Raw genomic sequence first — 26193 nt, 5'->3', positions numbered from 1 at the left:
TAGTAGCCATCAACAGTGGAGTGTACTGTTTAGCCACATAAACATACAAACCAAGTGAACAGGAAATGCAAATTTCCTTCTCGTTTGCTTTAAAATTTAATAGTGTTGGCTCCATAGCTCAGGGGTTAGAGCACTGGTCTTATAAAATATAATAGTGTCTATCCACCTGGAGTTTTGAGTCTCCCTCGGGGGCAGGGAGGAACCTAGAAAACCTCTCACCAAGGCTATGGTCTAAGAACAGTAGCTGTTCCTGTGATTAAGGTCCTCTGGTTTTTTGTGGTTCTAGGCCCCATCGCTGTATCAGCAGCTGCCAGTCGTATTCAACCTTTAGCTCTGAGAATTTCTCTGTGTCTGATGGAGAGGAGGGAAATACCAGCGACCACTCCAACAGTCCTGATGAGTTAGCGGATAAACTGGAAGACCGCCTGGCGGAGAAGCTAGATGATCTGCTGTCCCAGACGCCAGAGATCCCCATTGAGATATCCTCGCATTCAGATGGGCTCTCTGACAAGGAGTGCGCCGTGCGCCGCGTGAAGACGCAGATGTCTCTGGGCAAGCTGTGTGCGGAGGAACGTGGCTACGAGGTGGGGCTTCTCCTCCCTTCTCCTCTGATCACTGTAGCTCTTTGGGTTTAGAGCATACTCAAGTCATTTAGGGTATAAGATAAAACAACTGCCTCCTGGAAGTAAGTAGAAGTGCAGAGATCCACAGAGCTCCCTGAAATAAAGGCAGTTCTCCTAAATGAGGCACAAACATCGAACTGCTCGGGCATCCTTTCTTCTAAGATTTAACTCAAACATCTCCTTCTCCTGACCCCATCTCCCTTGTGGTTAAGGGTATGAGCCTCCCCTCTCCATGTCCCCTGGATGATGCTCTCATAGTACAGGGAACACTTCAATGCCTGTCCAGTGCTGCCTTTGAAGGCAGGATAGCAGAGTGGTTGTAAGTTTACACGTGGAATCTGACTGCCTAGATGCCAGTCCCAGCCTGAGTTCTTTACTGACTGACCGCAGCATTGGGCAAGCTACTAACCTCCCTGTAGGTCAGTTTCCTTATCCGTAAAGTGGGAGTGATTAACAGCACTTATCTCCTAGGGTGCTTGTGAGGATTAAATGAATTCCCTAGATGAAAACCACTTACAGCAGTGCCTGGCACATAGTGAACACTATGTAAATGGGGCTGAGGTGGTATTGCTATAATTGCTATCATCATCGACATCATCATTTTTTTTCTTCCAAGATTTTCCTTAAATTCCAGTTAGTTAACATATAGTATAGTAGTTTAGTATTGACTTCAGGAGTAGAATTTAGTGGTTCATCTCTTACATACAACACCCAGTGCTCATCCCAACAAGTGCCCTCTTTAGAGCCCATCCCCCATTTGGCCCATCCCTCACCCACCTCCCTCCAGCAACCCTCAGTTTGCTCTCTGTCGTTAAGAGCCTCTTATGGTTTGCCTCCCTCTCTGTTTTTATCTTATTTTATTTTTCCTTCCCTTCCCCTTGTTCATCTGTTTTGTTTCTTAAATTCCACATATAAGGCCATGTCATGTTTATATGTCTTGTCTCTCCAGAAGCCCTGCAAGGACAGGACCTGGTCTCATGTATCATAGCCAGCAACCCAGCACAGTGCCTGTCCTCTGGGAAGTGTTCCATACATGTTTACTAAGTGATTTCCCAAACAAATTAAGGTTTTCTTTTGTCTCAACTTTGCAGAATCCTATGCAGTTTGAAGAATCGGACTGTGACTCTTCAGATGGAGAGTGTTCTGATGCCACAGTCAGGACCAATAAACACTACAACTCTGCTACTTGGTAATGAAAGAAAACCCATCCTGAAGATCTCATGACTATACTGGCATTTCAGATCCATCCCACCCCCAGACTCTTCCCACTCTCTCCCTGCTTTTTCGTCTGGGAAGAGAGCTGCCCCCTCTTTCTTACCCCTAGAAATGAGCTGCAATAACAGGAACATGAGACTTCGCAAATCTCTTGGAAAAAAATATCCAAATGAAATTAAGTCTCACTGAACATTTCAATCAAGAATGGCAGGGATCTATTTTATTGAATATTCTAGCTACTGTAACATTGATATTTATTTTTGTTTGACATTTTAACACTTTGTACTGTAAAGAGTGAACTATATATGATATAGAGACAGACACAATAATTTCTTGCAAAAAGAGAGAGAGAGATAAAGGAAGAAAGAAAAAAAAGAAAGAAGTGGAATTTAGGAGCAACATCGTTGGGAATTTGTGGGGCCAGGAGATATTATTGCTACTTGAACAATGGGGACCAGTTCTTTTGGCCATAAGAGACGAAGAAGAGCCAGAGCAAGACATACTGATTATTTTAGAAAACAAAGAAAAGCAATTCCAGGTAACTTGTGAACAGACCACATTAAGTTCAACCAGCTTGCCCACATGGGTGATGGAAATGATCTAGAAGAGACTGATGACCAGATACTTGCACCCAAGGTCCTTGAGGGCATGTGCTTCCTCTAGGAGGAAAATAGACAACTACACATCTGGAAGCTGATTTCATTTTAAGAACTTGAAGCAGCATTTGGTAGTGAGACTTACAGATAGCATCAAGCCTTGTCTTTGACAAATGCTTCCCTTTTTAATGCTGTCATTGTCATTACCTTGACAAATGTGTTACCTTGACCAATGTGTTGATTTTTCAGACTCAAGTGCCATTTTCGTATAGCCTATTTCCTTTCCACCTGTTGACCACTTCCTTTAGGAAAAAAGGCAGGGGGTGCCAAAAAGAGAAAAAGGAAATTTACAACAGTATTAGAAAAGCAAATGTGGAATTTGTGAAAGCGCATTCTCACAATGTCTCAGTTCAGCTACGTGAAGAAGATCAGATCACCCCTCTGTGGAACCAGGTTACTTGTCTACTAGAGTCATATTGATTCAAACAGAACAGACTTTGAAGGCAGCTAGCGTGTGTGTGAGTCTGTCCAAAGTCCAATCCCGAACCACCCCCTTGTATTTATTCATTAACTCATTCTATCTGGGAAGCTTTAGTGCCTGGCTACCACTATCAGGATAAAGGCAGCATAAGCAACTTGTAAAAGTCAACCCCTCCCACATTACAGTAGCATTTTTGTTAAATGCAACTGGTAAAGTGTATTTTACTGCACTTTGGATCAATGCAGTTAGAATAATTGAATCTGGAAATTTATAGAAAGAACAACTGATGCTGAGCAGCAATTAGAGAGATTTTACATTGTCCAAGACATGAGGTCCTGGCTTGTCTCTGGGGTCACAGTCTTTGAAAAGCATCCCAAGGAATTTCATCATGCCTCAGCTTCAAGGAAATTTTTATCTAGAATTTTATATAAAAACGGGTGTTGGCCTAGTTTCCATCTCTGTCTCCAAGATAGGTTACTGTCAAACAACCTCTCTAGGCTCAAGACCTGAAGAACATGGCTTGACTCTTTGACACTGCATCACGTTGGACATTAGGAAAGACTTACACATTACAGGTATTAAACTATTTCCAACAAAGATGAAAACGTTGCCCTCCGCTGGGGGTCGCCGATTGCATCAGCCAAAAAGGAAAGGTGGAGGGAATTTAGAGCACTTCCTTTGCTTGTCTGATCCCTCCATGTGTTTACACTTTATGTTGAGTCGTTGATTTAAAATTTAGTGTCTATAATTTATAGCTCTTAGGTAAGATGAAGGAAAATGTTTAACTTATACAGAGAGCAGTATTGTTTGCATTAAATTATTCCATTTTGTATAAATTCTGTAGCTGGACTACATGAAAGATCTTAAGTTATGGCATTATTATCACTGTTATTTTGTTTTATAATAATTATCATTCTCATTTTCTGTCGATCAGAAGGTGTGGCTTTACAGTGTAGCACAATGATTGTGTTTATTGCTAACCATGAATAATTATGGGTTTTTATGATTTTTATGAAGGAATGAAAATGGAACTGCCATTTGGGAGCTCCCTGGTATTCATCTTAGTTGTATTCCCTCATTTTCTGTGTGCAACAACAATCATCTGAGGATGCGGGTTCTGCCCTGGAGGCCAGTGGATGCACTGTGGCTTTGACTTGATCCTGAAAGCTCCCGGGTGGGCAGATGACTGAGTGGATGGACAAATACTTCAAAAGCTGTAAACTTTCTCAAGTTTCTTAAGAAATAAAATCATGGGACTACATTAGAGGCAAAAAGAGAATTATTTAGTCCCCTGGGAGGAGCCGACCTGAGAGTTGCTGCCCGGGGCCCATGGGTTAGGCAGATTCAAGAGCAGGCAGCACAGTTTGTCATCTCCTTCTTTCCAGGTCCCATAGTACCAGCTTTTTATTTCTCCTGGCTGGGAGTAGCAGGGAAACATAAAAAGAAACAAGCAAACAAAAAGAATATGTATATCATGACATTGACATAAAATGCCTAGCTATGATGTCATCCCGTAATAAGACTAGAGGCATTCTAGAAGGAGGCCTACTCACTTAGAGGGTGATCGGGCCGGAAAAGTACCTTAAAAGGCCATATTTTCCATCCTTGGACTTCAGACCACACTCAACTGTGAATCTCTCTGGTTCATTTCTTCTGGGAACTGAGAGTTCATCTCTTGAGACTTCAGACCACACTAAACTATGAATCTCTCTGGTTCATTTCTTCTGGGAACAAGTCTATGTCCCCTTTCTCTCCACCATAAAACACACTTTAGCTCGTCCAGTTCTTGCCCACCTGTAGTGGCAAAAGGAAACAGGAGGGTCAGCTTCTGTCTTACATCTTTCAGTGATGGTCTTCCTCGAAAACCCACACCTGATACCTCATAACTTTGATGTTTTTTGAATTCCCAAATATGATAATGCCATATACCTATCTGGGTTAACTGTTATAAGCATGTTAGGGTAGTAGACAGTGTTGAATCATGAGTCATTCACTGTATTGTTGAGAGTTGAATAAAGCTCCACATTGAACCCTTTTATTTATTTATTTATTTTTAGTAGAAGTGACGAGAGGCTTCAGAAAAGTCTAGGTTAAAAATAGTCTAGGTTAAAAAGAGAAATGCCTTCTCTATCCCAGCCTTGCCCTTCACTGCCTGCCTTGAGCTAACCAGGACAATTTTGAATCCGTGTGTGTTTCTTGGAGAACAGCTCCACATCCTCTGAAGAGTGCTGAATCTTAGAGCTCAGGAAATTGAAGAGCTGATCCTTCAGTCCTGAGGACTGTGCCACAATGCTTTAAGGAACCTCAAAAGACTGTGATTTCAAGCTTCATTGTTGATGGAAAGCTTAACCCCCTTGGGATCAGTGTCCACATTCATTTAGCATCTGTTTTTGACTGACTGCAAGATAACGAGTTTTAATTTGTGTTGCAGATGAACATTGGTTCTGATTTTCATCTATTTCTAGATCATGTCCTCTGGTAACAATTCCTATTAAAATTGCTTTGCAGAGGGACTGAGAAGCCAACATTCACTTCGAAATCATAATAGACCTTACCGCCACTGAAGTTTAGACCTGTTTGCAAGATTGGGGGAGCTCCTACTCAAAAAGGATTTGGTATAGCCTACTTGAAGTTCAGATATTTAAAACTTTAGTATCAGCAAACCATCCTTCTAGAATTAAGGATTTTTTTGTAGGACGTACTAGGTACTGGACATATATTTCAGGGCCTCATTGTGCTAAACTTCCCTCTTATCCTAAGTAATAGATACGATGATTTGGAATTTTCCTGGTACCAACCCAATTTTAAATGCCCTCCCCTACTGTGAAGCCCTGACACATCCTTTCCGTGTGAATGCATCCTCACTGATCACCTAATTTACTTTTTTATCCCCGTGCCTTTTTGTCTCAAGTGTTCCCCCTTTTCGTAAAATGTTCCTACTTGAACTTCCTGGAACCGAATTCTCTAGGATAGAACATACTTGGAATGCAAGGGATTCCTGCCTTGCTCTGCAGTACAGTTTGCTGTTTTGTTTTTCCACGAAACCAGAAGCCAATATACTATCACATACCGCCACCTACCACCTCCACCCTAACACCCAAGACTGATGTTATTTCTTGATCGCCATATTCGTTCCCACCCAGCCCGGACACAGCCTCAGAACCTCTCATAACACAGCACTTGGAGAAACAATGACAGCTTGATTGGAAAAGGGGACATCTATTTCAGCATCCCAACTCGAACCTCACAATTTTCACAAGGTGGTTTGAGATCTTGAGTTAGCCCTGAAGGGAGAATGACAGGACCACACCAGTGTTCTCCTTTTGGAGCCCACCCTGTGGCTGTGGAGGTCAGCACCACTGGCAGGAAAAAGGCCACTTGCTTCCACCCACCGCCCTTTTGGACTACAATTCCAACTGAATAATTTCCAGTCACTGATGGATTGAATTCCAAAGTGTCTCTTCATTTACGTCATTTCATTGTGTTAAATAGGCATGTTCCTCCCTCCCCTTCTATAAACAGAAAGCTAAAGTTAGGTCCCAGTTACCTGCTTCTTTCTTAGACTCTGTGAGGCTAATGTATCAAAACAGTGTGATATTCTTAAGACTTTGACTTGTACTGTCAGTATGAATTTAGTGCCTTTCCAGGCAGCAAGATTTTTCTTCTTTGCTGATTTCATAGAATAAATGTCCTACTTACTATACTCATATCACCAATGTTACCAACCTCACAGACTAGCACGTAAGAATTACATTAGTCTGTTTGCATGTTCCAGCCAGTACTGCAAGAGCCTATTCAAACTGGAATGAAGTAGGTTGCCAAGTGGAAGAGCCTTCTGGAACCTGGAGCATTTCTCAGGGACAGGTGGCACAAGAGGGGAGCTCTGAAAGCACTGCTCTGAAAAACAGGGTTACGCCAAAGGAGTTGGACTAAAGCTTTTGTTAACTTGTCACATGACCAGAACATGATGGCAGGATTTCGTAGAGACAAGCCCCTAGGCAGATGCAAGGCCACTGTAAGAAAACTTTCGGCAGACCCCCGACCCCCAGGCTTACTCTCTGGAGCCACTTCACCACACTCGGGAATGCTGCCTCCTGGCCCCAGGCTGTTGCCCAGTGACCTGACAGACGGGGTCCTCCAATGGTCATACACAGAGGGACCCTGCAGCCAGAATGTGCAAGCTCTTAGGAAGATAGCCTTTTTTTTTTTCCACAATTTTTTTTTTTAACCTTATTTATTTTAACAGAACAGGGGAGGGGCAGAGAAGGAGAGACAGAGGGAGAAAATCCCAAGCAGGCTCCACACTGTCAGCACAGAGCCCAATATGGGGCTCAAACTCAGGAACTGTGAGATCATGACCTGAGCCGAAGCCCAGAGTCAGATGCTTAACTGAGCCACCAAGGTGCCCCAAGAAGATATCCCTTATTGACCGTATCATCTGGGTGGCTTTCCACCTCCAGTGCCCTCTTCTCAGACTCTGGAAGTGGGAAGACCCACTCTGATTCTTTATTGCAATAATTTGAGTTCCTATCAACTTGGAGCAAATTCTTTTTTGGGGTTAAGTCTCAAAATGAGCTTCCTCATCTGTCTCCCTGGACCTCCAGTACCGTCAGTCCCCTGCTCCCTGTGGTTTCTGATGCCAGCTCCATTTGTACTGAATAATTGTACACTGATGGGAACAAGAGCGACTATCGAAGCAAACCAATGCATGGAATTAAACAAAAAGCGTGCTTCACTCCTTTCTGGTCGTGTCTTTTCCTCAGGTTCTGTTTGTGTCCCGAAAGCTGCCTTCACAGGTCTCAGCACTTGTCAGAGCTGTAGGGAAAGGAAAACTTCACATGCAGGGTGGCCTGCAGCCAGGAAAGCCGGGTGTGGAGAAGGTTTCTGTGGCTGTGGTTTCAGACACACCTACAGAAGGAGGGGACAACCATCCCTCTCTTAATAGTTTCCTCTTGGTGGTGGACACGTGCCCTTCTTTTTTCCCATGGCCTTCCTGCTGCCCATCTTGCAGCTACTCTTCATTAGTGACTCCACTATAAAGTAAGTGTAGAGAAGGAAAAGGTGAAAATGAAAATCTGGCTTCTAAGGAATCATACTGGTAAGAAGCCTCCTGAGAGTGATGCTAAAACACCATTTTGGATTGTTTGATTTTCAGCCAATCCTGATTCCCGCTGGCAAGGGGAACTGAACGTGAGCAACATGTACAACACACCCCATACAGAACGTTTATATCCATTTATTTGGGAAATTGCTTTGCCTGTAAACTCACAACTGGTAAGGCACAGTGTAGCAAAATCACGAGGCAAGAGGGAGAGAGACAAACATAAGGATCTTGATAAAGGGCACACACTTGCAGTCGTGTAGAAAACATACTGGCTTCCCCTTGCCTCCTGCTCCTCCAGAACACAAAGAGCCACAGATTTCACACAGCCTTCTCCTCACCCCCGCTCCTGTAAGCATGCTTCTTCTAAAGCAATATGCCTTTAAAAATGAAGTCCTTGTCGTGTTTTTTGGATCATAGCTTGTCCAAAAAACACTGCTTAGGAATTCATTCTTCCTCCTGAACAGGAGTATTCTCAAGAATTCATGCAGAACACGTGGCTTGAGGGAAAGCCTTGGCAAGATTCTTGGCCGCACCAAATCAAAACCCAGCAGAGGATGCCCAACAGCAACGGTTCTGGTAAGAAATGACGAGTTAGTCCTGTATGGTACAGGATCCCAGAGATGGTCAGTGTAGGTGCCAAGGTCCTCCTGTACTTGGAAGCATTAACCCAGGTCTGTGCCAGTTCAGTACTGCAGCTGTAAGCAGCAGCAGCAGCTACAGATCATTAAAAATACAACACAACACAGTAATCCAAAACCAAGTTCTCCCCCTTGGATTAAAAGATAAAATAGAATTATTCCTCAGTTATTCTTGACAAATGACAAAACGAAAAAAATTCAGAGGCTATGCTGGCTGATAGCTGAGTGTACTGAATCCATTCTCCTAGCAGGACAGAGACAGGATTCCCACACAGAAAGGACAGATTAGAAAATGTACCGACAGGTCATTTGGTTCCAGTGAGTCAAGGGGCCCTGCCCCATTCAGACAGGTAAGAATGTCCCCAGAATATACCCATAACATGCAGAATTTGCTGCATTCATATTTAATAGTCTATTTGCAATCAGCTGAATTGTCAGAACACGCAACCAAGAGATTTGACATGTTTGGTAACATCAGTGCATCTGAACACAAAGCATCACAGAAATCACTGTGCATTTGAGTTGTATGTGAAAGTTCTATGCAGTTTGTCAGCTAGTTCCCCTTGGTTTATGGAAGAGGTAGGTCATTGGCAAAAAAAAAAAAAAAAAAAAAAAAAATACAGAAGAAAACACTCTCCATGAGACTAACAGGATAAAAGGTAATGTCAGTGATGTGGGTTCACATCATTTACACCAGTAGCATCCACTAGGGATTTAACAGAACACCTGTCACAACAGCCTATCACTTTGCAGAAGAGGCACTCTGGATTAAGGACAATCAGCATCCTCTCCTGAAGCAGCGCGGGGCTTGCTGAGAGACAAATACAACAGACCATCCTGAGTTCCTTGTTTTTCAACAAAATACAAATAGGATTTTCTAGAAGGCCATCCGTTTCACAGAGTACCCTGCTAAACCAGGACTGGTTTGAGAACCTGATACAGTTCACCTTCTAGAACAGAACGTCCTTTATAAAAACACTGCACACAGATATATAGTGTCCAAAATCACCTGTTGAGGGTAATTAAAAAACAATGACGGGCTGCACAGGACCACACCCATTATACAAATAAACAACAAAGTCCAAGGACATGGCAACCAAAAACCCAGATCACGTGTCCTTTCTACTATTTAGATGATTAGTGTTGCTTATTTCATTCAAATGCAGGTCCTTTTGACTAAATTTTTTAATGAGGGTTCCAGGAACTAAGGCCACCAGAGCAATGGCCAAAAGCTTGAAGACCGTTTCCCAGGAGAAAAGAGCATCCAGAGAGGTCAGAGTTGACAGGATGGAGCCTGTCTGCACACAGATAAAATTGTATGGGACCAAACCTGGAAGAAAAGGGAAAGAGCCTGTTACTAGGGGCAGCAAAATAAAAAATAATAGCCCTTCACAAATGTCCCCAGGAATTCACAACCCAGACTCCAGAATTTTTTTTTTTTTTCCTAACTCCTGACCCCTCAGCACATTACCTCTTTCCCTCCCTCTCTACTCCTTCCCCTCCTTTCCTCACTTCCCATAAACAACTGCCTTGTTTAACAAACAGGCTTGAGATGATTTATAAAAACACATATACTACTATAAGACAAAAAATGTTTAATAGGAAAAAGAAAAGTCAAGAATAAGTTAATCAGGAGATACAGTTAGTACAAAAAGTATAAGGTTCACCAATTTGCTAGAAGTGCCCCAAACTGGGTTCTGAGCATCCAACAGCCTAAGTAATGAGAGGTACCAGTATTATGAGATTTATAGCATGCTAAGAGAAAAACACGTTTCTTAGAAATAGTACTACTTTCATGTTCTATACTGTCTCTAAGCGATCATCAAATCCACTGGATCCCAAAAGTCTGACTGGTAGCAGACAGGCTGGTTATATAACAATCCCAGGGGAAGCTGTTAAAAACACATTCTTGGGCTCCCCACAGAGATTCTGGTTACCTGGGCCTGGAGTAAAACCCAGGAAACTCTAATAGCTTTTCCTGACCTCTACCCCGGAGACTCTGACTGGTTTGGGACTAACAACCTGTTCCTTCCCTACAGTAGATGCCTCAAGTTCATAGAGTACTCAAGGTCACACAGCTTGTCAGAAGGGGGACTGGAGCCCCGGTCTCCAGAGTCTTGCCAAGCCTTCTGCCACCTAGGTAATTACAGGCTGCTAACTGAGGTACTGAGGCACTTTGTTTGAAAGCCAAAATGACCAAAATGAGCTGTGGTCAATTTTGCTTTAAGATCTTACTTTCTCTCAAGAATTCCCTATCAACAGCAGTTGTTCAACCACAGATTTGTTATGTTCCACCTGGAAGCCCTGAATAGTCTTTCCCTCCATGCTCTAAAGTAGGTTTAAGAGAGGCAATCCTTGCCTAGGCTTAAAGTAGGGTTGGTTTAATTCTAGTGTGGAGAAAACAACAGTCACTGATTTTACAGGATGTTAGCACATTACCACTCTGATAAAGGCGAACCAAGGCACAGACTTTGAGAAACACTGCTCTGGTCCCAGCCCCTCATCTGGCCAAATGGTTCATGGAGGGTAAGTAGCTTATTGAAGGTCATACAATTGTCAAAAGGCAACAAAGAACTTCACTAGCACCACCTCTTTTTTTCAAGGCAGATCTTAATCAGAGGCCAGAGCCAGGCACATGCCCATGTGGCTGATAACCCAGGGCAGGCCCCCAACATGACCATGCTGAAGACACAGACTTAACCCACCAGCTTCTTACCAATCAGAACAGAGAAGAAGAAATGCACAATCGGGATGTTCAGAATCGGAGCTGAGAGGTTCAAGAACCAGTTTGGTGTCATGGGGAAAAGTCTCAAAAACAGTAAGAAAAAAAACAAGCTGTTTCTGTTCTCTTCCACCTGTAGCCAAAAAAGACAAGGTCATTAAGAAGCAGAAAGAATCTCTAGACATGACAATCTGTTAGTGCCAAGCACTTTTCTAGATACTTCACATATTCTCTTCCTGAATCTTCCAACAACCCTCCAGAGTAGAGATTGTTTTCCTCATCTTTTAAATTTTTTTTTTTTAATGTTTATTTTTGACAGAGAGAGAGAGAGAGAGAGACGGAGCATGAGCAGGGGAGGGGCAGAGAGAGAAGGAGACACAGAATCCAAAGAAGGCTCCAGGCTCTAAGTTGTCAGCACAGAGCCCGACACGGGGCTCGAACTCATAGACCGTGAGATCATGACCTGAGCCGAAGTCGGACGCTCAACCGACTGAGCCACCCAGGAGCCCCATGTTTTCCTCATTTTTTAAATGAAAGTACCTGAAGCTCCAAGAAGTCAGGAACTTGCCCCAAATCACAGAGCTGGTAATGATGAGGCTGGAATTTGATCCCAGGTCTGTGACTCTTGATCACATCAAAAGGAACCCCCGGGAGCTCCAAAGCAGGGTGGAGGAGCACAGTGGGAAACTCCGCAGGGCCCTGAGGTGACACTCCAGGGCCCGGCACTCAGTTGTGGCCCCTCCGCTTACCTTCCTCTGCAGCAGGCATACTTTATCAGGGAAGTAGGAGACCACCAGCTGTTTGCCAAAAATACTAGAGAGCAGATAGCAGCATGTGGCGCCCACTGATGTCAACACACAACACAGCAGAAGCCCCAGCCATGGTCCAAACAAAGCACCAGCTAAAATGTTCTGCAAAAACAAAACAAAACCCTCAGCCATTAGAACATCTGGTGGCTACCAGCCACCTTGTACTGGAGCCCAAGAGTCATAGGTTCCCCCCTCTTTTAGTGATTTTCCCAACCAAAACCCAATTCCCATTTTATTTTATTATTTTTTTTTTTTTAGTGTTTATTTATTTTTGAAAGAGAGAGGGAGACACAGTGCGAGTGGGGGAGAGGCAGAAAGGGAGGAAGACACAGAATCTGAAGGAGGATCCAGGCTCTGAGCTGTCAGCACAGAGCCCGACCCGGGGCTCGACCTCATGGACCGCGAGATCACGACCTGAGCGGAAGTCAGACATTCAACCAACTGAGCCACCCAGGCGCCCCCCTCAACTCCCATTTTAAAGGTGTGAACAAAAAGTGATGGAAGAGCTGGAAACTCCAATCTTGGCCTTGGTCTCTTCACCTTTTAAACAGGGAAGATTAACACTTCAGAAGGCAGGTGATAATTAAATGGGATAACAGTGTATACAGCCCCCAGCCTGCTGCCTGGGTTGTAGTAGGTCCTGCAAACATTGGTGCTCCAAGAAGGGAGAAATGGAACTCACACATTATTTTAACTATCTTAAATGAACACAAACCATGAATTCTCTCCTTCAATAAGACCACATAAGCTATATAAAACGTCTTCCTTCTTTGCTTCTTGCTGGAATTACATCTATGTGGTACACAACACTGGGGGTTCCATGTTGATGAGAGCTCTAGCTGACACTCACCAAAGTCTTAGATTAACAAAAATGGAAAGTGAACCGGTATGCCCTAAACACACTTTGGCCAGTAGACATCACCCTGTCAACATGGGATCCAAGACAGAAAGTAAAAGGGGAAGTTAGAAGTGAGAAGGTGGGGGTCTGATGAGCACCTACTGTATGTTAAGTGCTTGACTGTATGTCTTATTTAATCCTCATGATGACCCTGTGTCATCTGCCATCCTTACACCATTCTACGGGGATAAGAGACTAAGTATCAGGCCCAAGCTCACACTAGGCAGAGACAGGATTCACCCTCCGGTAGCATCTGACTCTTTGCCCTGAAGAGGGATCAGCTCAAGAGGGAGGGCAGGTACAGGGGCAACCCCAAGAAGCCAGCCCCTGACTTCCAGGACCACACACCTCCCCTGTCTCTCTCGGCATGGACATGTTTGCTTTTCTTCCAGTTTCCAACAAAGAGATTGCTTAAGTGCATCCAGCTGAGCCTGGGGTGAGGAGGCTCCATGCCAGGGCAGGAGAAAGAAGCATGACAGAAGGAAGCTTTCAGGGATTTCCTGCTCAGTCTCTTAGTCATTCAACAAATGCTGAAGGCCATTGCATGCCAGGCACCATCACTGAGCCAGCTGCTCTATGCCCACGTTCCATTCAGTTCCGCCACGCAACAGTCCTAGGGGGTTGTGTGAGTATCCCCGTTCTCCAGATGAGGAAATGGGGTTGCAGAAGTTAAAGGGCTGGCTCATGGTTACACAGCTGGGATTCAAACCCACCCCAAGCCCTAAAATATACACATATTTACATGCAGCAGCTTAAAACGCTGCAGGGAGCACAGCAAGGTTCTTCTGTAGAATCTGAGGTGGGGGTGGATGAGAAGCAGCCCGCGACTAGAGCACATGTCTAGGCCCAGCACTGCGGCTCCGAGTGCTGGGGGCCGTCTGGGAATTCCAAATAACTTTTCCTCCCCACACCAGAGAAGCTTCCAGCCTCGCCAGTCTAGCATCATCATGAACAACTTGCATTTGTTCATCGAACATTTGTGAAGGCACTTCCCTATACCAGGCAAAGAAATACAAAGCTGAGAGTAAGGAACAGGCCTGGTTCGCCAAAAGCTCAAAGACTGGTGGAAAAAACGGATTTAAAAAAAATAAATAACAGAAAACAGTGCCAAAATCAGAACATTATGGAAGCTCTGAGGAGGAACAGCTGAGCCAGCTCAGATTGTGTGTGTGTGTCCAGGACAGCACACAGCCATCAATGCCTTAGAAACAAAAACAGCACATTTGAGACTCTGGAGCTGGGCAGACATGGGCTCAGACCCCAGCCCTGCCCCTCCTCACTGTCAACTTGGACAGTTACTTCTCACTGCCTGTTTCCTTATTTGTAAAGTGTGATAATCAGGCCCACGTTATAAGGCTGTTAGGAGAATTAACTAAGGTCAGTGAGGCAACTGTGAAAGTGTCTGACACTTGGGAAGCTGTCATCAAATCATTGCCACAGTAGTCTAGCTCTGGACCATATGATTTGCAGCCTGAGGCGGACTCTACAAAGACAGAAGGTGGCAGAGCACCTGGGTGGCTCAGTTGGTTGAGCATCTGACTTCAGCTCAGGTCATGATCTTACGGTTTTTAAGTTCAAGCCCTACATAAGGTTCATTGCTGTCAGCACAGAGCCCGCTTTGGATCATCTGGCCCCCTCTCTCTGCCCCTCCCCACCTTGTGTTCTCAAAAATAAATAAATATTGGGAAAAAGGGGGGGGGGCACTGGGTGGCTCAGTCGGATAAGCATCCGACTCCAGATCAGGTCACGATCTCTCAGTTTGTGGGGTCAAGCCCACGATGGGTTTTGTGCTGACAGCTCAGAGCCTGGAGCATGCTTCTGATTTTGTGTCTCCTTCTTTCTGCCCCTCCCCTGCTTGTGCACAGGCTCTCTCTCTCTCCAAAATAAAAATAAATAAATAAATAAATAAATAAATAAATAAATAAGACAGAAGGTAGCTTTCTAGCACACACAGAAGGAGGGCAAGGCACTGACCAGGAAGCTGGAGCCAGGGATGGCAAAGCCCTGTTTGTAGAGGTAGGCACTGCAGAACAGCAGGAACACGTAGGCCTGGTGCTCCTTCCGGTACTCTCGAAGGACCTCAGAAAGTTCCCGCAGCTCGGCCAAGTCTGAGGGGAACCACAGTGACCTGGGGATTTGGAAAAGCAGATGGAAACATGAGACCAGATCAGCCTAGCACCTAGAAAAGTCCTTTGTGTCCTCTTTCCAAAGACACAGACATAAGAGCCCCGCTTTTGGAAGCAAGAGACCTGGGTTAACATCTCAACTCTGCTACTGTCCAGTAGTGTGATCTCAGGCTAGTCCCTGGGCCTCGGGGTCCTTATAGAAAAAATGAGTGTTAAGTTTCCTTTTAGTTCTCAGGTTTTAGGATCTATTCTTAAGAGACAAATGGATTAATTTTCAGGCAAGAACTAAATGTCCTAAACTGCCTTCCCTTCCTGGAACACCCCCTCCCCCACAAACTTCAGGCCAAGGACAATTAAAACTTCACACTGCTCCTGAGTTACTAGGTAAAAGACTGTTTTATCAGTCACTAACAAGCCAATTAAAGATTCTCTTGGAAAGTATATCTGTCCCACACCACAAACATAACCTTCTTGATAATATGTCAAGCTTGAACTAATCCTTTCAAAGAGGCTGCTTGTTCACCCCGCTCTTTATCTGGCCCTTAGTGCATTCTGAACCCTATACAAGGGTGACAGTGTAAGGGCTACCTTGCCTCTGACATAAGAATAACCCTTGAATCTATCAATGATCAATTATGAACACACCCTCCTAGTTCTCATCAGAATGTTTCTCTTAGTGTGTCTGACACACACAGCAGAGCCTTCCCAACCTCCCAACTAGGGTAACCGAAAAGTTACCCTCATATTCAAATATCAGTAACATTCTTGTGAACGCCATGCTGTGGCAGGCACATTTCCATAAACTTTTTGAACAGTATGCAACACTGACGGCAAACCAGCCCGGTAGGAATTGCACCGCCTCCAGCCCCACCCAGACGGTCATGAGAAGGGGGAAAGTAGAGATATTCAGGAAGAGGGGCGGCTCCGATAATTAATTCGTGAATATTTAAAGAGGTCCTTGCAACACTTCTGCAGACCGAATGCCGTAGAGTCCCAAGGGCAGGGCTGACGGAAGTGAGATGGGGTGGGAAGAACGACGGAGGGAGGCCGAAAGCGGTCGTAGAGGTGAGGCTGCGGGACCACACAAGGGCGAGGGTCGGCTGAAAATGCGGGTCAGGGCTGGGCCGGGAAGGCGATCGGCACCCGGCTCCCGTGGTGATGCCACGGCGCAGACAGAGGTGCGCGAACCGGTGCCGCCGGCATGAGGCGCCGCGTTTCCCTCGGCAAATCACCGCCCTGCGTGCAAAGCCACGGATAGCGCGCCGAAACTGCACTCCGCGCAACCAGCACAGCGCAGGTTCAGTCCGGGCGGACCACAACTCCCATCCACCCCGCCCGCCCGAGACCGGACAGACGCGGCCAGGACACCGACCCTGATCTCCAGTCCCAGACCTGAACCCCGGCCCCCGACGCCTCCGATCCTGGAACCCAATCTCCGATTCGAAGACCCCATCCTCGTATCTGTCTCCCTTCCTCGGACCCGAACCGCGGCCCTCGCCACCCGCGCCACGCACCTGCCTCCAGTCTCCTCGTCCGGGCCCAGCGTCCGCCCGCGGGGCAGTCGCGTCGACAGCAAGTACAGGGCGAAGGTGCAGCAGACGAAGACCAGCAGGAAGCCAAGCAGGGGGCGCATCTCGGCGCCGGCGACCGGACCCGCCGGGCCACAGAGGAGCCTGCAGGCAGCGCCGGGCGAGGCTGCGCGTTGGCCTATGCCTCCGGAGCGTATTCACGGACGGACCGGGGCGGGGTCCGCACCAAGCCCCGCCCCCGAATCCAGGCCCCGCCTCCGGCCTGCGCTGCGCAAGTTGTGCCTGCCGGTCGAGATTCCAGAGAAACCCTGTCTTCGGGCAGCTCCACGGGTGCGTCTGACCTCCCATCCGCTCATCTTTTTACACGTTTACCTTTGACTCTTTCTTTGCTTATTTGCAGGCTCTTTGCCAGGCGCTGGGAGATCAGGGGTGATTCACGCGCCCTGCCCACAGCGGGCTTGCAGTCTAGTGCTCAAGATACTCTTGTCCACAACCAGCTGTGATACAAAGCAAATACAGCCAGTGCTCCAATCAAGTGCGGTGGGAGGGTCATAGTCACCACAAAATGATGAAAATTACTTTTTATTCAGCGCCTACTATATGCCCATTATCCCACAAGGTTGGTATTTTTGTCTTTATTTTAAAAAAAAATTTTAAGAGAGAGAGAAAGCAAGCAGGGGAGGGGCAGAGAGAGAGAGAGAAAGAGAAAGAGAGACAGGGAGAGAGAGAATCCCAAGCAGGCTCTGCGCTGTCAGCACAGAGTCAGATGCAGGGCTCGAACCCGTTACTGTGAGATCATGACCTGAGCCGAAACCAAGCGGCGGACATGTAACTGACTGAGCCACCCAGGCGCCCTGTCTTTATTTAACTGAAAAATCTGAGCCTCAGATTAAGTGACATCCCCCCAGAAGAAAGCCCTGATTACTGTTGTCTAGGACCACCTGAGCTAGGGCATCTCAAGATCTTTGCTAGTCTCTGATAGCTCCGGCGGCAGAGTCAGCTTATTTTGTTAAGGTTTCTGGTAAGATTTCTCATCATAATTTCTAGGTCTGCTGTGCCTGATTCAAGCCATGAACCTATGATTCTAAATTATCAGCTAAACTGATCTCTGGAATATTCCTCAGGAAGATGGCAGCCTTGGCTATGACCACAGCTCTTGTTTTTATATTTAGAAGGGTCCTTATGTGGATAACTTTCTGTTATTGATAAGGCTCTTGACATTGTTAAGTGAGGTTTAAGGGTAGCAGCTGTAATCATTTTAAGAACAGTAAAAAGGGGTCTTAGGTATCCTAGAAAACATGTATCTCTGAGGCCTTCAACTATTAAGACATTCATAAGCCCAAAGCTGGTAATCCTATTCACAAATGAAAACGTATTCCTCTCGTGAGCAGAGGACTCCAGATGTTAAAAGAGACAGTTTGTGTGTTAGGATTAGAATCCAGGTCAACCTGCGTCCAAAATTAGTGGTCCTACACTGTGTGGATTCATGGAGGAGGCATGGTTTGAGTGTAGCTTAAAGATGAGCAGGACTTCCACAACAGAGAAAGGAGGGAGAAGGTGAGCTGGGGGCCCAAGTAAGGCACCAGAGTCCAGTTTTGTGAAGCCTAAACTGTATGAGAAATGAGCGAGAAGTTGGAGACAAACTGGAAAACACTGGGAAGCGGCCTCAGGAGGTGGATTTTTCAATATGGTACACGGTGAGACACCAAAGGGAATGATTTAGTTCCCGTTTTTGGATATTTGCTCTGGCAGATGATTAAAATACATTCTGAATTGGTAGTTGCAACTGTCCTGGTTAAAAAAAAGGATGCAGGCTGAGCCAGGACCACAGCAGTGGGAATGAAGGGAAGAGGATGGACACACAAGGAGGAGCTGAGCTGGTAGGACATATGACTGATTACATGGAGAAGAGGCAGAGAGGACCCCAAAATGCCACGAGCCTAGACAACAGAGAGTAAGCACCCTCACCATATCATTCAAAGCACCTCTTCGGCCAAATAGGGAGTGCCTGTCAGAATTCGAAGTGTACCAGGTCCTAGCAATTCCACGTCCAGGAATTTAACCTACAGATACGCCCGCAGACAAAGGTGTGGGTTCAAGGGTATTCTCCCAGCTTTGTTTTGTTATTAAGAGGTTGGGAACAACTTAAATGCCCATCAGTTGGGGACTGGTGACGTTAATTGTGAAATAGTCACAAAAGGAACACTAAGTAGCTTCCTAAAAGAGGGAGCCAAGTCTGTATATCCTGATATAGTGCAGTCACCATAGACATATCAGGGATGAACATCGAACAAACAAGTCGCATTGATAGATAGAGTATATCTGTACTACGACACATCTGTAAAAAGGGAAAAAAAGGGGGGTATGCTTTACTGAAATGCTTTACTGAGGTATTTATGAATGAAATGATTCAATGTCTGGGATTTGCATCAAAACAATGGGATGGGAGTTTAGTGGGTAGGGATGTAAATGAAACAAGATTGGCCATTGAATTGATAATTGTTCAAACTGGATCATGGGCACATGCAGGTAGATCTTTAGGCCGTTTATTCTATTTCTGTATATGTTGGAAATTTTCCACTTTAAAAATGTGGGGAAATTATCAATTTCATTCTCATTTTCTTCCCTCAAGCCCTCCATTCCAGCTGAGCTTATGCACCATGTTAGTTCATGTCTCTAAAGACACTCTTCCCTCTGTCTGGCAATCTCTGTCAGAAAAATTGCTACTCTTTCATGACCACCCAGGACAATTGTCACCCCCTCTGAAAAGCCTTATCCAGCTCCTACAGTCAGATTGTTCCTTCTCTGTGTGGGGGGTTCCCTGTGAGTGTATTACTATTATTGCAAATACTATGTCATTATTCACCTCCCCAGTAGACAGTAAACATTTTTTAAAAATTTTTTTAACGTTTATTTATTATTGAGAGAGACAGAGCATGAGAGGGGCAGAGAGAGGGGAGACACAGAATCTGAAGCAGGCTCCAGGCTCTGAGCTGTCTGCACAGAGCCCGACATGGGGCTCAAACTCACAAACCGCGAGATCATGACCTGAGCCGAAGTCGTACGCTTAACCAACTGAGCCACCCAGGCGCCCCTACAGTAAACATTTCTATAAATAAATGTCTCATCTGTCTGTTGTCCCAACTCTTAGCCCTGTGTTTGGCTTAAAATTGGCATTTAACAAATGTTTGTTAAATTAGTGGGTCAGGTCTAGTGAAGAAATGATTAGTTGTTTGGATTGGTACATATGGATTTTGAGAAGTCAAAGGAATATAGGAGGAGAGAAAGTAAATGAAAAATTAACATTATTGAGCCTATGCCAGGAGTGTACTGGGACAAGGAACAGTAGTGAACAAGAAGGCAAGGCTTCTACTGTCAAGGACTTGACTTTCCCTTTGGTCGGGGGACAGCAAGAGGCTCCAGTGAGAGTTATAATTATAGAGTATAATAGGTGCTATGAGGGAAATGGACGTGACTTATTCAGCTTATTCAATTCCAGAGAAGCAAGTATCATTAATCCACTGATGATGAGTGGATGAGCAGGTGTTCAGAGGAAGGCACTCTTGTGAATGCTGCTGAGGGCCACAGTTGTGAATGCTGAACAGGACTCAAGCCCCTGTCTGCCCCTCCTGAGCCCGTGCTCTTTCCTCTGCCCTGTTGCCTCTCAACAAGCAGGTGAAAATCCAGAGCTCTAACTGCATTCAGATCTGGGAGTCATCTGTCTAGAGAGTTGAAACGGGAGATGAGAAGATCTCCTAGGGAGACACCGAGACTTTGGAAAGTAACGGCAGCTGATAGTTATTGAGAACTTAGTACACTCCAGACTCCACGGTAAGCATTTTACATGCATGCATAAATGTATTTATGCCACATAACACCCCTTGTGAAGCAGGGACTCTTAATAGTCCCACTTTACAGTCCAGGAAAGGGGACCTTAGGAAGAGTTAAGTCAACAGAAGTCACACACCAGAACCTAACCTCTTACCTTATGCTACCTTCTTGAGAGAGAGGACTGAGATCAGAAGCCTGGTAAGGAAATCATGGAACCAGAGAACAAGATGGTTTATTTAGGGATGTTGATGAGGGGGGACAAGTGTCCTGAGAGTCCAAGGAACCCTGTTAGAAAAGGAACCAGTGTACAGAGTCCAAGTCCATGGAAAAACCCAGCAAAGAGACATGAAGGTTGTGGGATTCCACTGACCCGCGTTGGTAAGAGACCTTTAACAGAACTCTTTTGGGAGATGGAAACCTAACTTCCTCAGGCTCACTACCCAAGCCTCTGCTTGCTGCCTGACCTGCCCCACTCTCCCGGATTCCTATTCTGATTTCTCCTGCTCAACCTGTCTGCTTAGGGAAGAAGGCTTGGACTGCGCTTCTCACTCCCAACCCACCTCCACGCTGATCTGTCTTCCTGACCCAGCACCTGCAGACCTAACTCTAACCCACTGGCGCACCACCTGCAAGCTACACCAGCCTCCGTTGAGACCATTCATTTACAGCACATGCCCAGGCAGCCTGACAAAGGACAACGGTGACCCCCTACCAAGGACACATGCTGGACAAGCAGGTAGGTGCCAATGGCTCAGGGAAGCGGGAGGGAAGAAAAGGCAAGAGGTTCCAGTGAGAGTGAATTAGCCAGGCACTCACCGAGGCTCTTTGTCAATAGTGCTCAACTTCCTTTACTGGCTTAATTGGATCTGCACAGAGCAATTGAAAGGAGTAGCTCGAGGACCACATGATTTAGCTTCCCTATCCCCATTCCAACCATAACTGATTGGAACAGGATGGACACCTTCCCCAAGAGGAGGATCTAAGGGTTGGCTCCTCTCCCTGGACTTTGGAATTGGGCCACCTAGTGATTGAATAGCTGGGGACACAATGGTACTAATGACTGCAGTGGTCCACAGCTGCCCTGTGAGGGAACCGAGCTGAGTCAGAGAGACTCATGGCAGAGCACAGGGTTAATAAAGGTCCATGAACTCTTGCTAAAGGGTTTCAGCTGCCCCCATCCCTGCTCTTCTTGAAGGCTGATGGTTCAGCTCTCGGGTTTCCACAAGTCCTCTCTAGTAAAATTTGGGTTAGTATGAGTAGATTTCTGTTAGTGTTATCCAAGGTCTCCTTGGCAAAGATAGGGTTTTGCAGGACTGAGAGCATGGAGCAGGGATCCAAGGATGAGAAGTTAGAAGTTTAGGGTTTGGGAAGCACCACAGTTAAGTGTTGATGTCTAAATCTGAGTGGCTGTGACTCCCTCCCTCAAATTGTAAAGATGAATCCATTCCATTTTGTTTGGCAGACATTTATTGGGCACTTGCTTTGTACCTGGCACTGTGCTGGGTACTAGGGCAGCAAATAACCCGCAGCTGCTCTTGTGCTCACAGTTTCAGAGTGGGTACAGACACAGAAATATATTACAATATAACATAATAAAAGCAATGACGATGCACATACAAAGTCAACGGCAAAGCAGGTGGCAGAAGGGAGTTGTGGAAAGCAAGGGGGACTTCAGACCACAGCTTGGAGTCATCCAGGAATTCTGGAAGGACCTGGAGGGTTTTGGCTGAGGCACTGAAACAGGAAAGTGGGAGAGAGCAAAATCTCTTTGCATTCAGCACAGGTGGGCTTGCTGAAGAATGGTGTCAGGACCATCTGGAAGGTTCTAAGATGAGTGAAGAAAGAGCCAACCTCTCTTTTTTTTCCCAGGGACTCTGGGAAATGGAGCATGGGTCGCCAGAGAGAACAGAAACAATAATAAAAAAGGTGCTGGGAGAGAAGGCTAAGGCAGAGAAGGGTGGGCATCTCAGGAATGAGCAATGGCTGGGAGTAGAGGGAACTGGACACGGTTTAAGGGCTCCGAAGATAATGGCGAGTGTTCATTTAATATTTCCTGGGCACAGTCTACATCGTAGGTGCCACAGTGGGCACATGGCCCCTGCCTTGCAGAGCAGTCAAGTGGAGAAGACAGACATTAATCAAATAATCACACAAATAAATGTAAAAAAAAAACAAAACAAAACTCAGTAGAAGACAACTGGTGAAGATGGAGGGAAGTGGGTAGACTACAATTTAATTGCATCTTGGATTTGGGATTCAGACAGACACTCTGACAAAGAGAGGGGAAGAGAAACAAAGATGACAAGGGAGAGCGGGAAGTTCAGGGGCCTTGGGAGAATCTACAAAGGGAGTGGCCACACCTGTAACTGCTTTCATTTCTCCAAATCACGTGAGACTCATTGAAATTCATCTCCATCCAGGGAACAAACTTCCTTCCTTTATTCATTCATCCATTTGTCCATCCATCCACCCATTCCCCAGTAAGCCAGGTACTATGCTAGGAGACACTAGGGAAGAAGCTGAAAGGGACGCCTGTGTGGCTCAGTCAGTTAAGCATCTGACTCTTGATCTCAGCTCAGGTACTGATCTCATGGTTTATGAGACTGAGCCCGCATCGGGCTCTGCCTGACAGTGCAGAGCCTGCTTGGGATTCTCTCTCTGCCTCTCTCCTGCACTCTCTCTCAAAATAAACATTAAAAAAAAAAAAAAAAAAAAAGCTGAGAGAGACCCTCCAGCCTGAGAAGTTTATAAATGATAGAAATGCTATTCGTAATGTTTTCCTACTGTTGTTTTGGCCCCCTTCCTACAAGGAAGGGAAAGGACAAAGAAATGGCTATACTAATCAAATTTTGGGACCAGTAGAACCTTAAAAAGAAATCAGGGCCTATCAGCACATTGATCTGTCTGTGCACAAATTGCTGAAGAAATGTGGGAAGTGGGATGAAGGGTGAGATGATATCCAAGTGGACAGAAGCTTCTCGAAGCCTCATTCCTTTCCAAGATCAGGCATTCACTTTAGGCACCCTTCATCGAGGTGAAGAGTGTATGTGATACACGTAGAAATCTGTAAATGATGTGCCACACAGGAATATATTTACAGAGCTCTATAGTTTATAAAATGAAGAGTCCATTTCTTTTAAAAGGGGTATTCTCACAGAAAGCTGTAGAACAGTCACTTGGATAAGGAGGAGGTTATAGAGCCTGTGACTCTCAGGAATCTCAGGAACCCGCCTGCAGTGGCCACAGTCATGGGCTGGGTGGTGCCCGCCCCTGTGACTGCCTGCATTGGGCACCCTGGTCCTGGGATGGTCGTCCCTTGTTCTGGCCTTGGCCCTCCAACGTCTCTTGTTTTAGCTGCTGTTGTCAATTTACATTCACTGATCATACCTACTCCTGGGGAAGCCTAAGAATTTCTCAAACTGGAGGCCTCCGGTGCTCCAAGAGCAAACCAGTGTATGCTTTGAATTCACCTGTTAGCAACACAAGTTAGCATCATTCCAAAAGGTTTGCCTTAATTATCCCCAACAGGTGGATTGTAGATAGCATATTTTCTTTTTGCATCTGTGTATTTTCTAAATTTCCTTCAAATAACCACAGATTCCATCAGTAACAAAGAAAAATAAACATTTCTTTTTTTTTTTTTTTAGTTTAGTTTGAGAGAGCCAGAGTGGGGGAGGGGTTGGGGGGGGTGGAGAGAATCCCAAGCAGGTTCCATCCTGTCAGTACAGAGCCCACCATAGGGCCCGAACTCATGAACCGTGAGATCATGACCTGAGCTGAGATCAAGAGTTGGCTGCTTAACCACCTGATCCACCCAGGTGCCCCAAAAGATAAACATTTCTTAAGGATTGCTTAAAATGAGAATTGGCCTGTAAAGTGACCCTTCTTCACTTCAACTGAAAAACAAGCTCCATTTGTTTCTCTCCTATCTCTCCATCCACTGTCACTGTAAGCAAGGCTGTCACTCTCTTCATCTGCCCTTCTTCCCTTATCCACTTACTATCTTAGTCCCAGCAGCTGCCCCCTTTGCTGTCTCTCTGTCCCCACTTCCTCCAGCACCAACCCACTTTAGAGGAGATGGGAAGCTGGGGTGTGGCTTTCCTGCCTTCCCAGAGCAAACAGCCCAAGAGACAGGCTGTTGTCAATAAGGAGGAGCTCTCTTATTGCATATTAGCTAAGCCAAAGCAAAATAAATAAAAGCATATTCACATTTATCAAACCACTCACAGATGTGGCCCCCATGGGATTTCAAAGAACCCTTCACAGACTTGCCTCCCGAACCCACACAGCAGCCCTGTGAGGTAGGTCAGTCTCCATTCCTTTCTGCATGCAGGGACCTGGAGGAGTTTGGCACAGGGCATGTGGGGTCGAGTCCAGAGTGAGGTCTCCTGTTAGACCTTCCCTTTAAGATGCTTGATGAGCAGAGCTGCCTGAGTGACTGGCAGCAGAACTGACAGGCCAGAACAAACGAGGCCCCAGGACGCAGCCAGACAAGGCACTGGGCTGTTGGGAGCCTGGCTATTTCTGATTTGCCCTACTTAGGGGCTCCCTTCCCAGGACTGTTCCATAATCCAAGGTCGTTTGACATTTTGCAATGTGACATCCATGGGACGCTGCTGGAAAAAACCCTGCTTATTCATACGTCCATGTGCCTTGAGGAAAAGGTGAGGTGACGCTTTAAAAAAGCCTGTAGTTGTAGCTTTCTTGATGTCACTGGTGCCCATGTGTCCCGACATGTTACATCTGCAACTTTGGGCACAGAATAGGTTGGAAGACTGTTTCGGTGTTTTCCATCAGAACAAGATCATACCGACACAACTGGGGCCTGTAAAAATAAGACAGGATATCCTTGCCAATCAAGTAGTAAAAATATCCCATTGTAGAAAAATAAATTGTATTATATCCTTAGGTTATAAAATTGTGGAGCAATTATTTCTAACATTACAGGAAAGTGCTTATGGTAAATAAGCATAGCCCACATCAACAACAATGAGGTATACAATTTTATTTACCACCTATTTCCAGGTTTAAAGCAATGATAGAAAGGAGGTTAGAAAGAAATAACAGTTGTTGCCCCTGAATAATAACATTATGGATGGTATTTTTCTGCTTCTTAACACTTTTTGCACTTTCCAGATTTTATAAAATCAACATGTATTCCTTTGGTAGTCCGGAAAAAAAAAGTATTGAAAAGTCTCATGGTTTTAAGATGTAATGACTGTCCTCTTAGAAGAAACTTGCATTATTAAATGTTTGCCTTCAGGAAAAAGGAATCCAGGGTCACCTGGGTGGCTCAGTAGGTTAAGCCTCTGACTCTTGTTTTCAGCTCAGGTCATGATCTCAGGGTTTGTGGGTTCAAGCCTGGCATCGGGCTCTGTACTGGCAGCATGGAGCCTGCTTGGGATTCTTTCTCTTTCTCCCCCTCTGTCTCTGCCCCACCCCTGCTTACAATCTCTCTCTCAAAATAAATAAATAAACATTAAAATTTAAAAAGAATTCAATAAGCATAAAGTGCTGAATGCTCACAGCATTTTCTGTCTTGTCCATACATTGTATGCTAGGACTATACATTGGAGTGGCATTAGTCACAAAATGTACATGCCACCACAGCTTTGCTCTTT

General features: G+C 45.5%; 3 protein-coding genes and 1 long non-coding RNA gene across 16 annotated transcripts in view; 2 read left to right on the top strand and 2 right to left on the bottom strand.

The window, feature by feature from the left end:
* The window catches only part of MAP3K13 (mitogen-activated protein kinase kinase kinase 13), a 169163-nt gene extending 163723 nt beyond the window's left edge, over positions 1-5440 (top strand). For all 11 annotated transcript variants that reach the window (XM_019463399.2, XM_019463400.2, XM_019463408.2 and 8 more), the window contains 2 exons: positions 287-584; positions 1715-5440. In XM_019463399.2, coding sequence (XP_019318944.1) covers positions 287-584; positions 1715-1816 — 400 coding nt within the window. In that variant the 3' untranslated portion in view covers positions 1817-5440. The remainder of the gene's footprint in view (positions 1-286; positions 585-1714) is intronic.
* TMEM41A (transmembrane protein 41A) lies at positions 4302-16964 on the bottom strand. Of its 2 annotated transcripts, none has more exons than XM_019463413.2 (5): positions 16727-16964; positions 15061-15214; positions 12129-12290; positions 11374-11512; positions 4302-4709 (listed from the first exon to the last, which is right to left on the bottom strand). In XM_019463413.2, the coding sequence occupies exons 1-5, from the start codon at positions 16843-16845 to the stop codon at positions 4609-4611; spliced, it is 675 nt and encodes a 224-aa protein (XP_019318958.1). In that variant the 5' UTR covers positions 16846-16964; the 3' UTR covers positions 4302-4608. The 2 variants fall into 2 exon arrangements, with proteins under 2 accessions (XP_019318958.1, XP_019318957.1); XM_019463412.2 differs by lacking the exon at positions 4302-4709 and adding an exon at positions 8136-9987 and having other exon boundaries at positions 16727-16960.
* Positions 16965-17077: 113 nt separating this feature from the next.
* Positions 17078-26193, top strand: part of LOC109275251 (uncharacterized) — a 60492-nt gene continuing 51376 nt past the window's right edge. For both annotated transcript variants that reach the window (XR_002084018.2, XR_002084017.2), the window contains exons 1-2: positions 17078-17360; positions 21094-21308. This is a non-coding gene — a long non-coding RNA (uncharacterized LOC109275251). The remainder of the gene's footprint in view (positions 17361-21093; positions 21309-26193) is intronic.
* LIPH (lipase H) overlaps positions 24248-26193 on the bottom strand; it is a 31323-nt gene continuing 29377 nt past the window's right edge. The window contains exon 10 of the mRNA XM_053903566.1: positions 24248-25397. Coding sequence (XP_053759541.1) covers positions 25310-25397 — 88 coding nt within the window. The 3' untranslated portion in view covers positions 24248-25309. The remainder of the gene's footprint in view (positions 25398-26193) is intronic.

The sequence above is a fragment of the Panthera pardus genome, unplaced genomic scaffold (genome assembly GCF_024362965.1).
Source record: "Panthera pardus isolate Hobbes unplaced genomic scaffold, ASM2436296v1 HiC_scaffold_16, whole genome shotgun sequence".
Lineage (NCBI taxonomy): Eukaryota > Metazoa > Chordata > Mammalia > Carnivora > Felidae > Panthera > Panthera pardus.
The sequence above is the reverse complement of the archived record's forward strand: the minus strand, read 5'-3'. Positions and strand labels throughout refer to the sequence as shown.

What these genes read in the sequence shown, in the direction of transcription:
- TMEM41A (XM_019463412.2), bottom strand. Translation starts at nt 16,845, where the DNA reads ATGCGCCCCCTGCTTGGCTTCCTGCTGGTCTTCGTCTGCTGCACCTTC. An exon ending in TATGCCTGCTGCAGAGGAAG is followed by an intron (nt 11,513 to 12,128) that starts GTAAGCGGAGGG and finishes TTTTGGCTACAG; the next exon opens with GTGGAAGAGAACAGAAACAG. An exon ending in CTTCTTCTCTGTTCTGATTG is followed by an intron (nt 9,988 to 11,373) that starts GTAAGAAGCTGG and finishes CTTTTCTTCCAG; the next exon opens with GTTTGGTCCCATACAATTTT.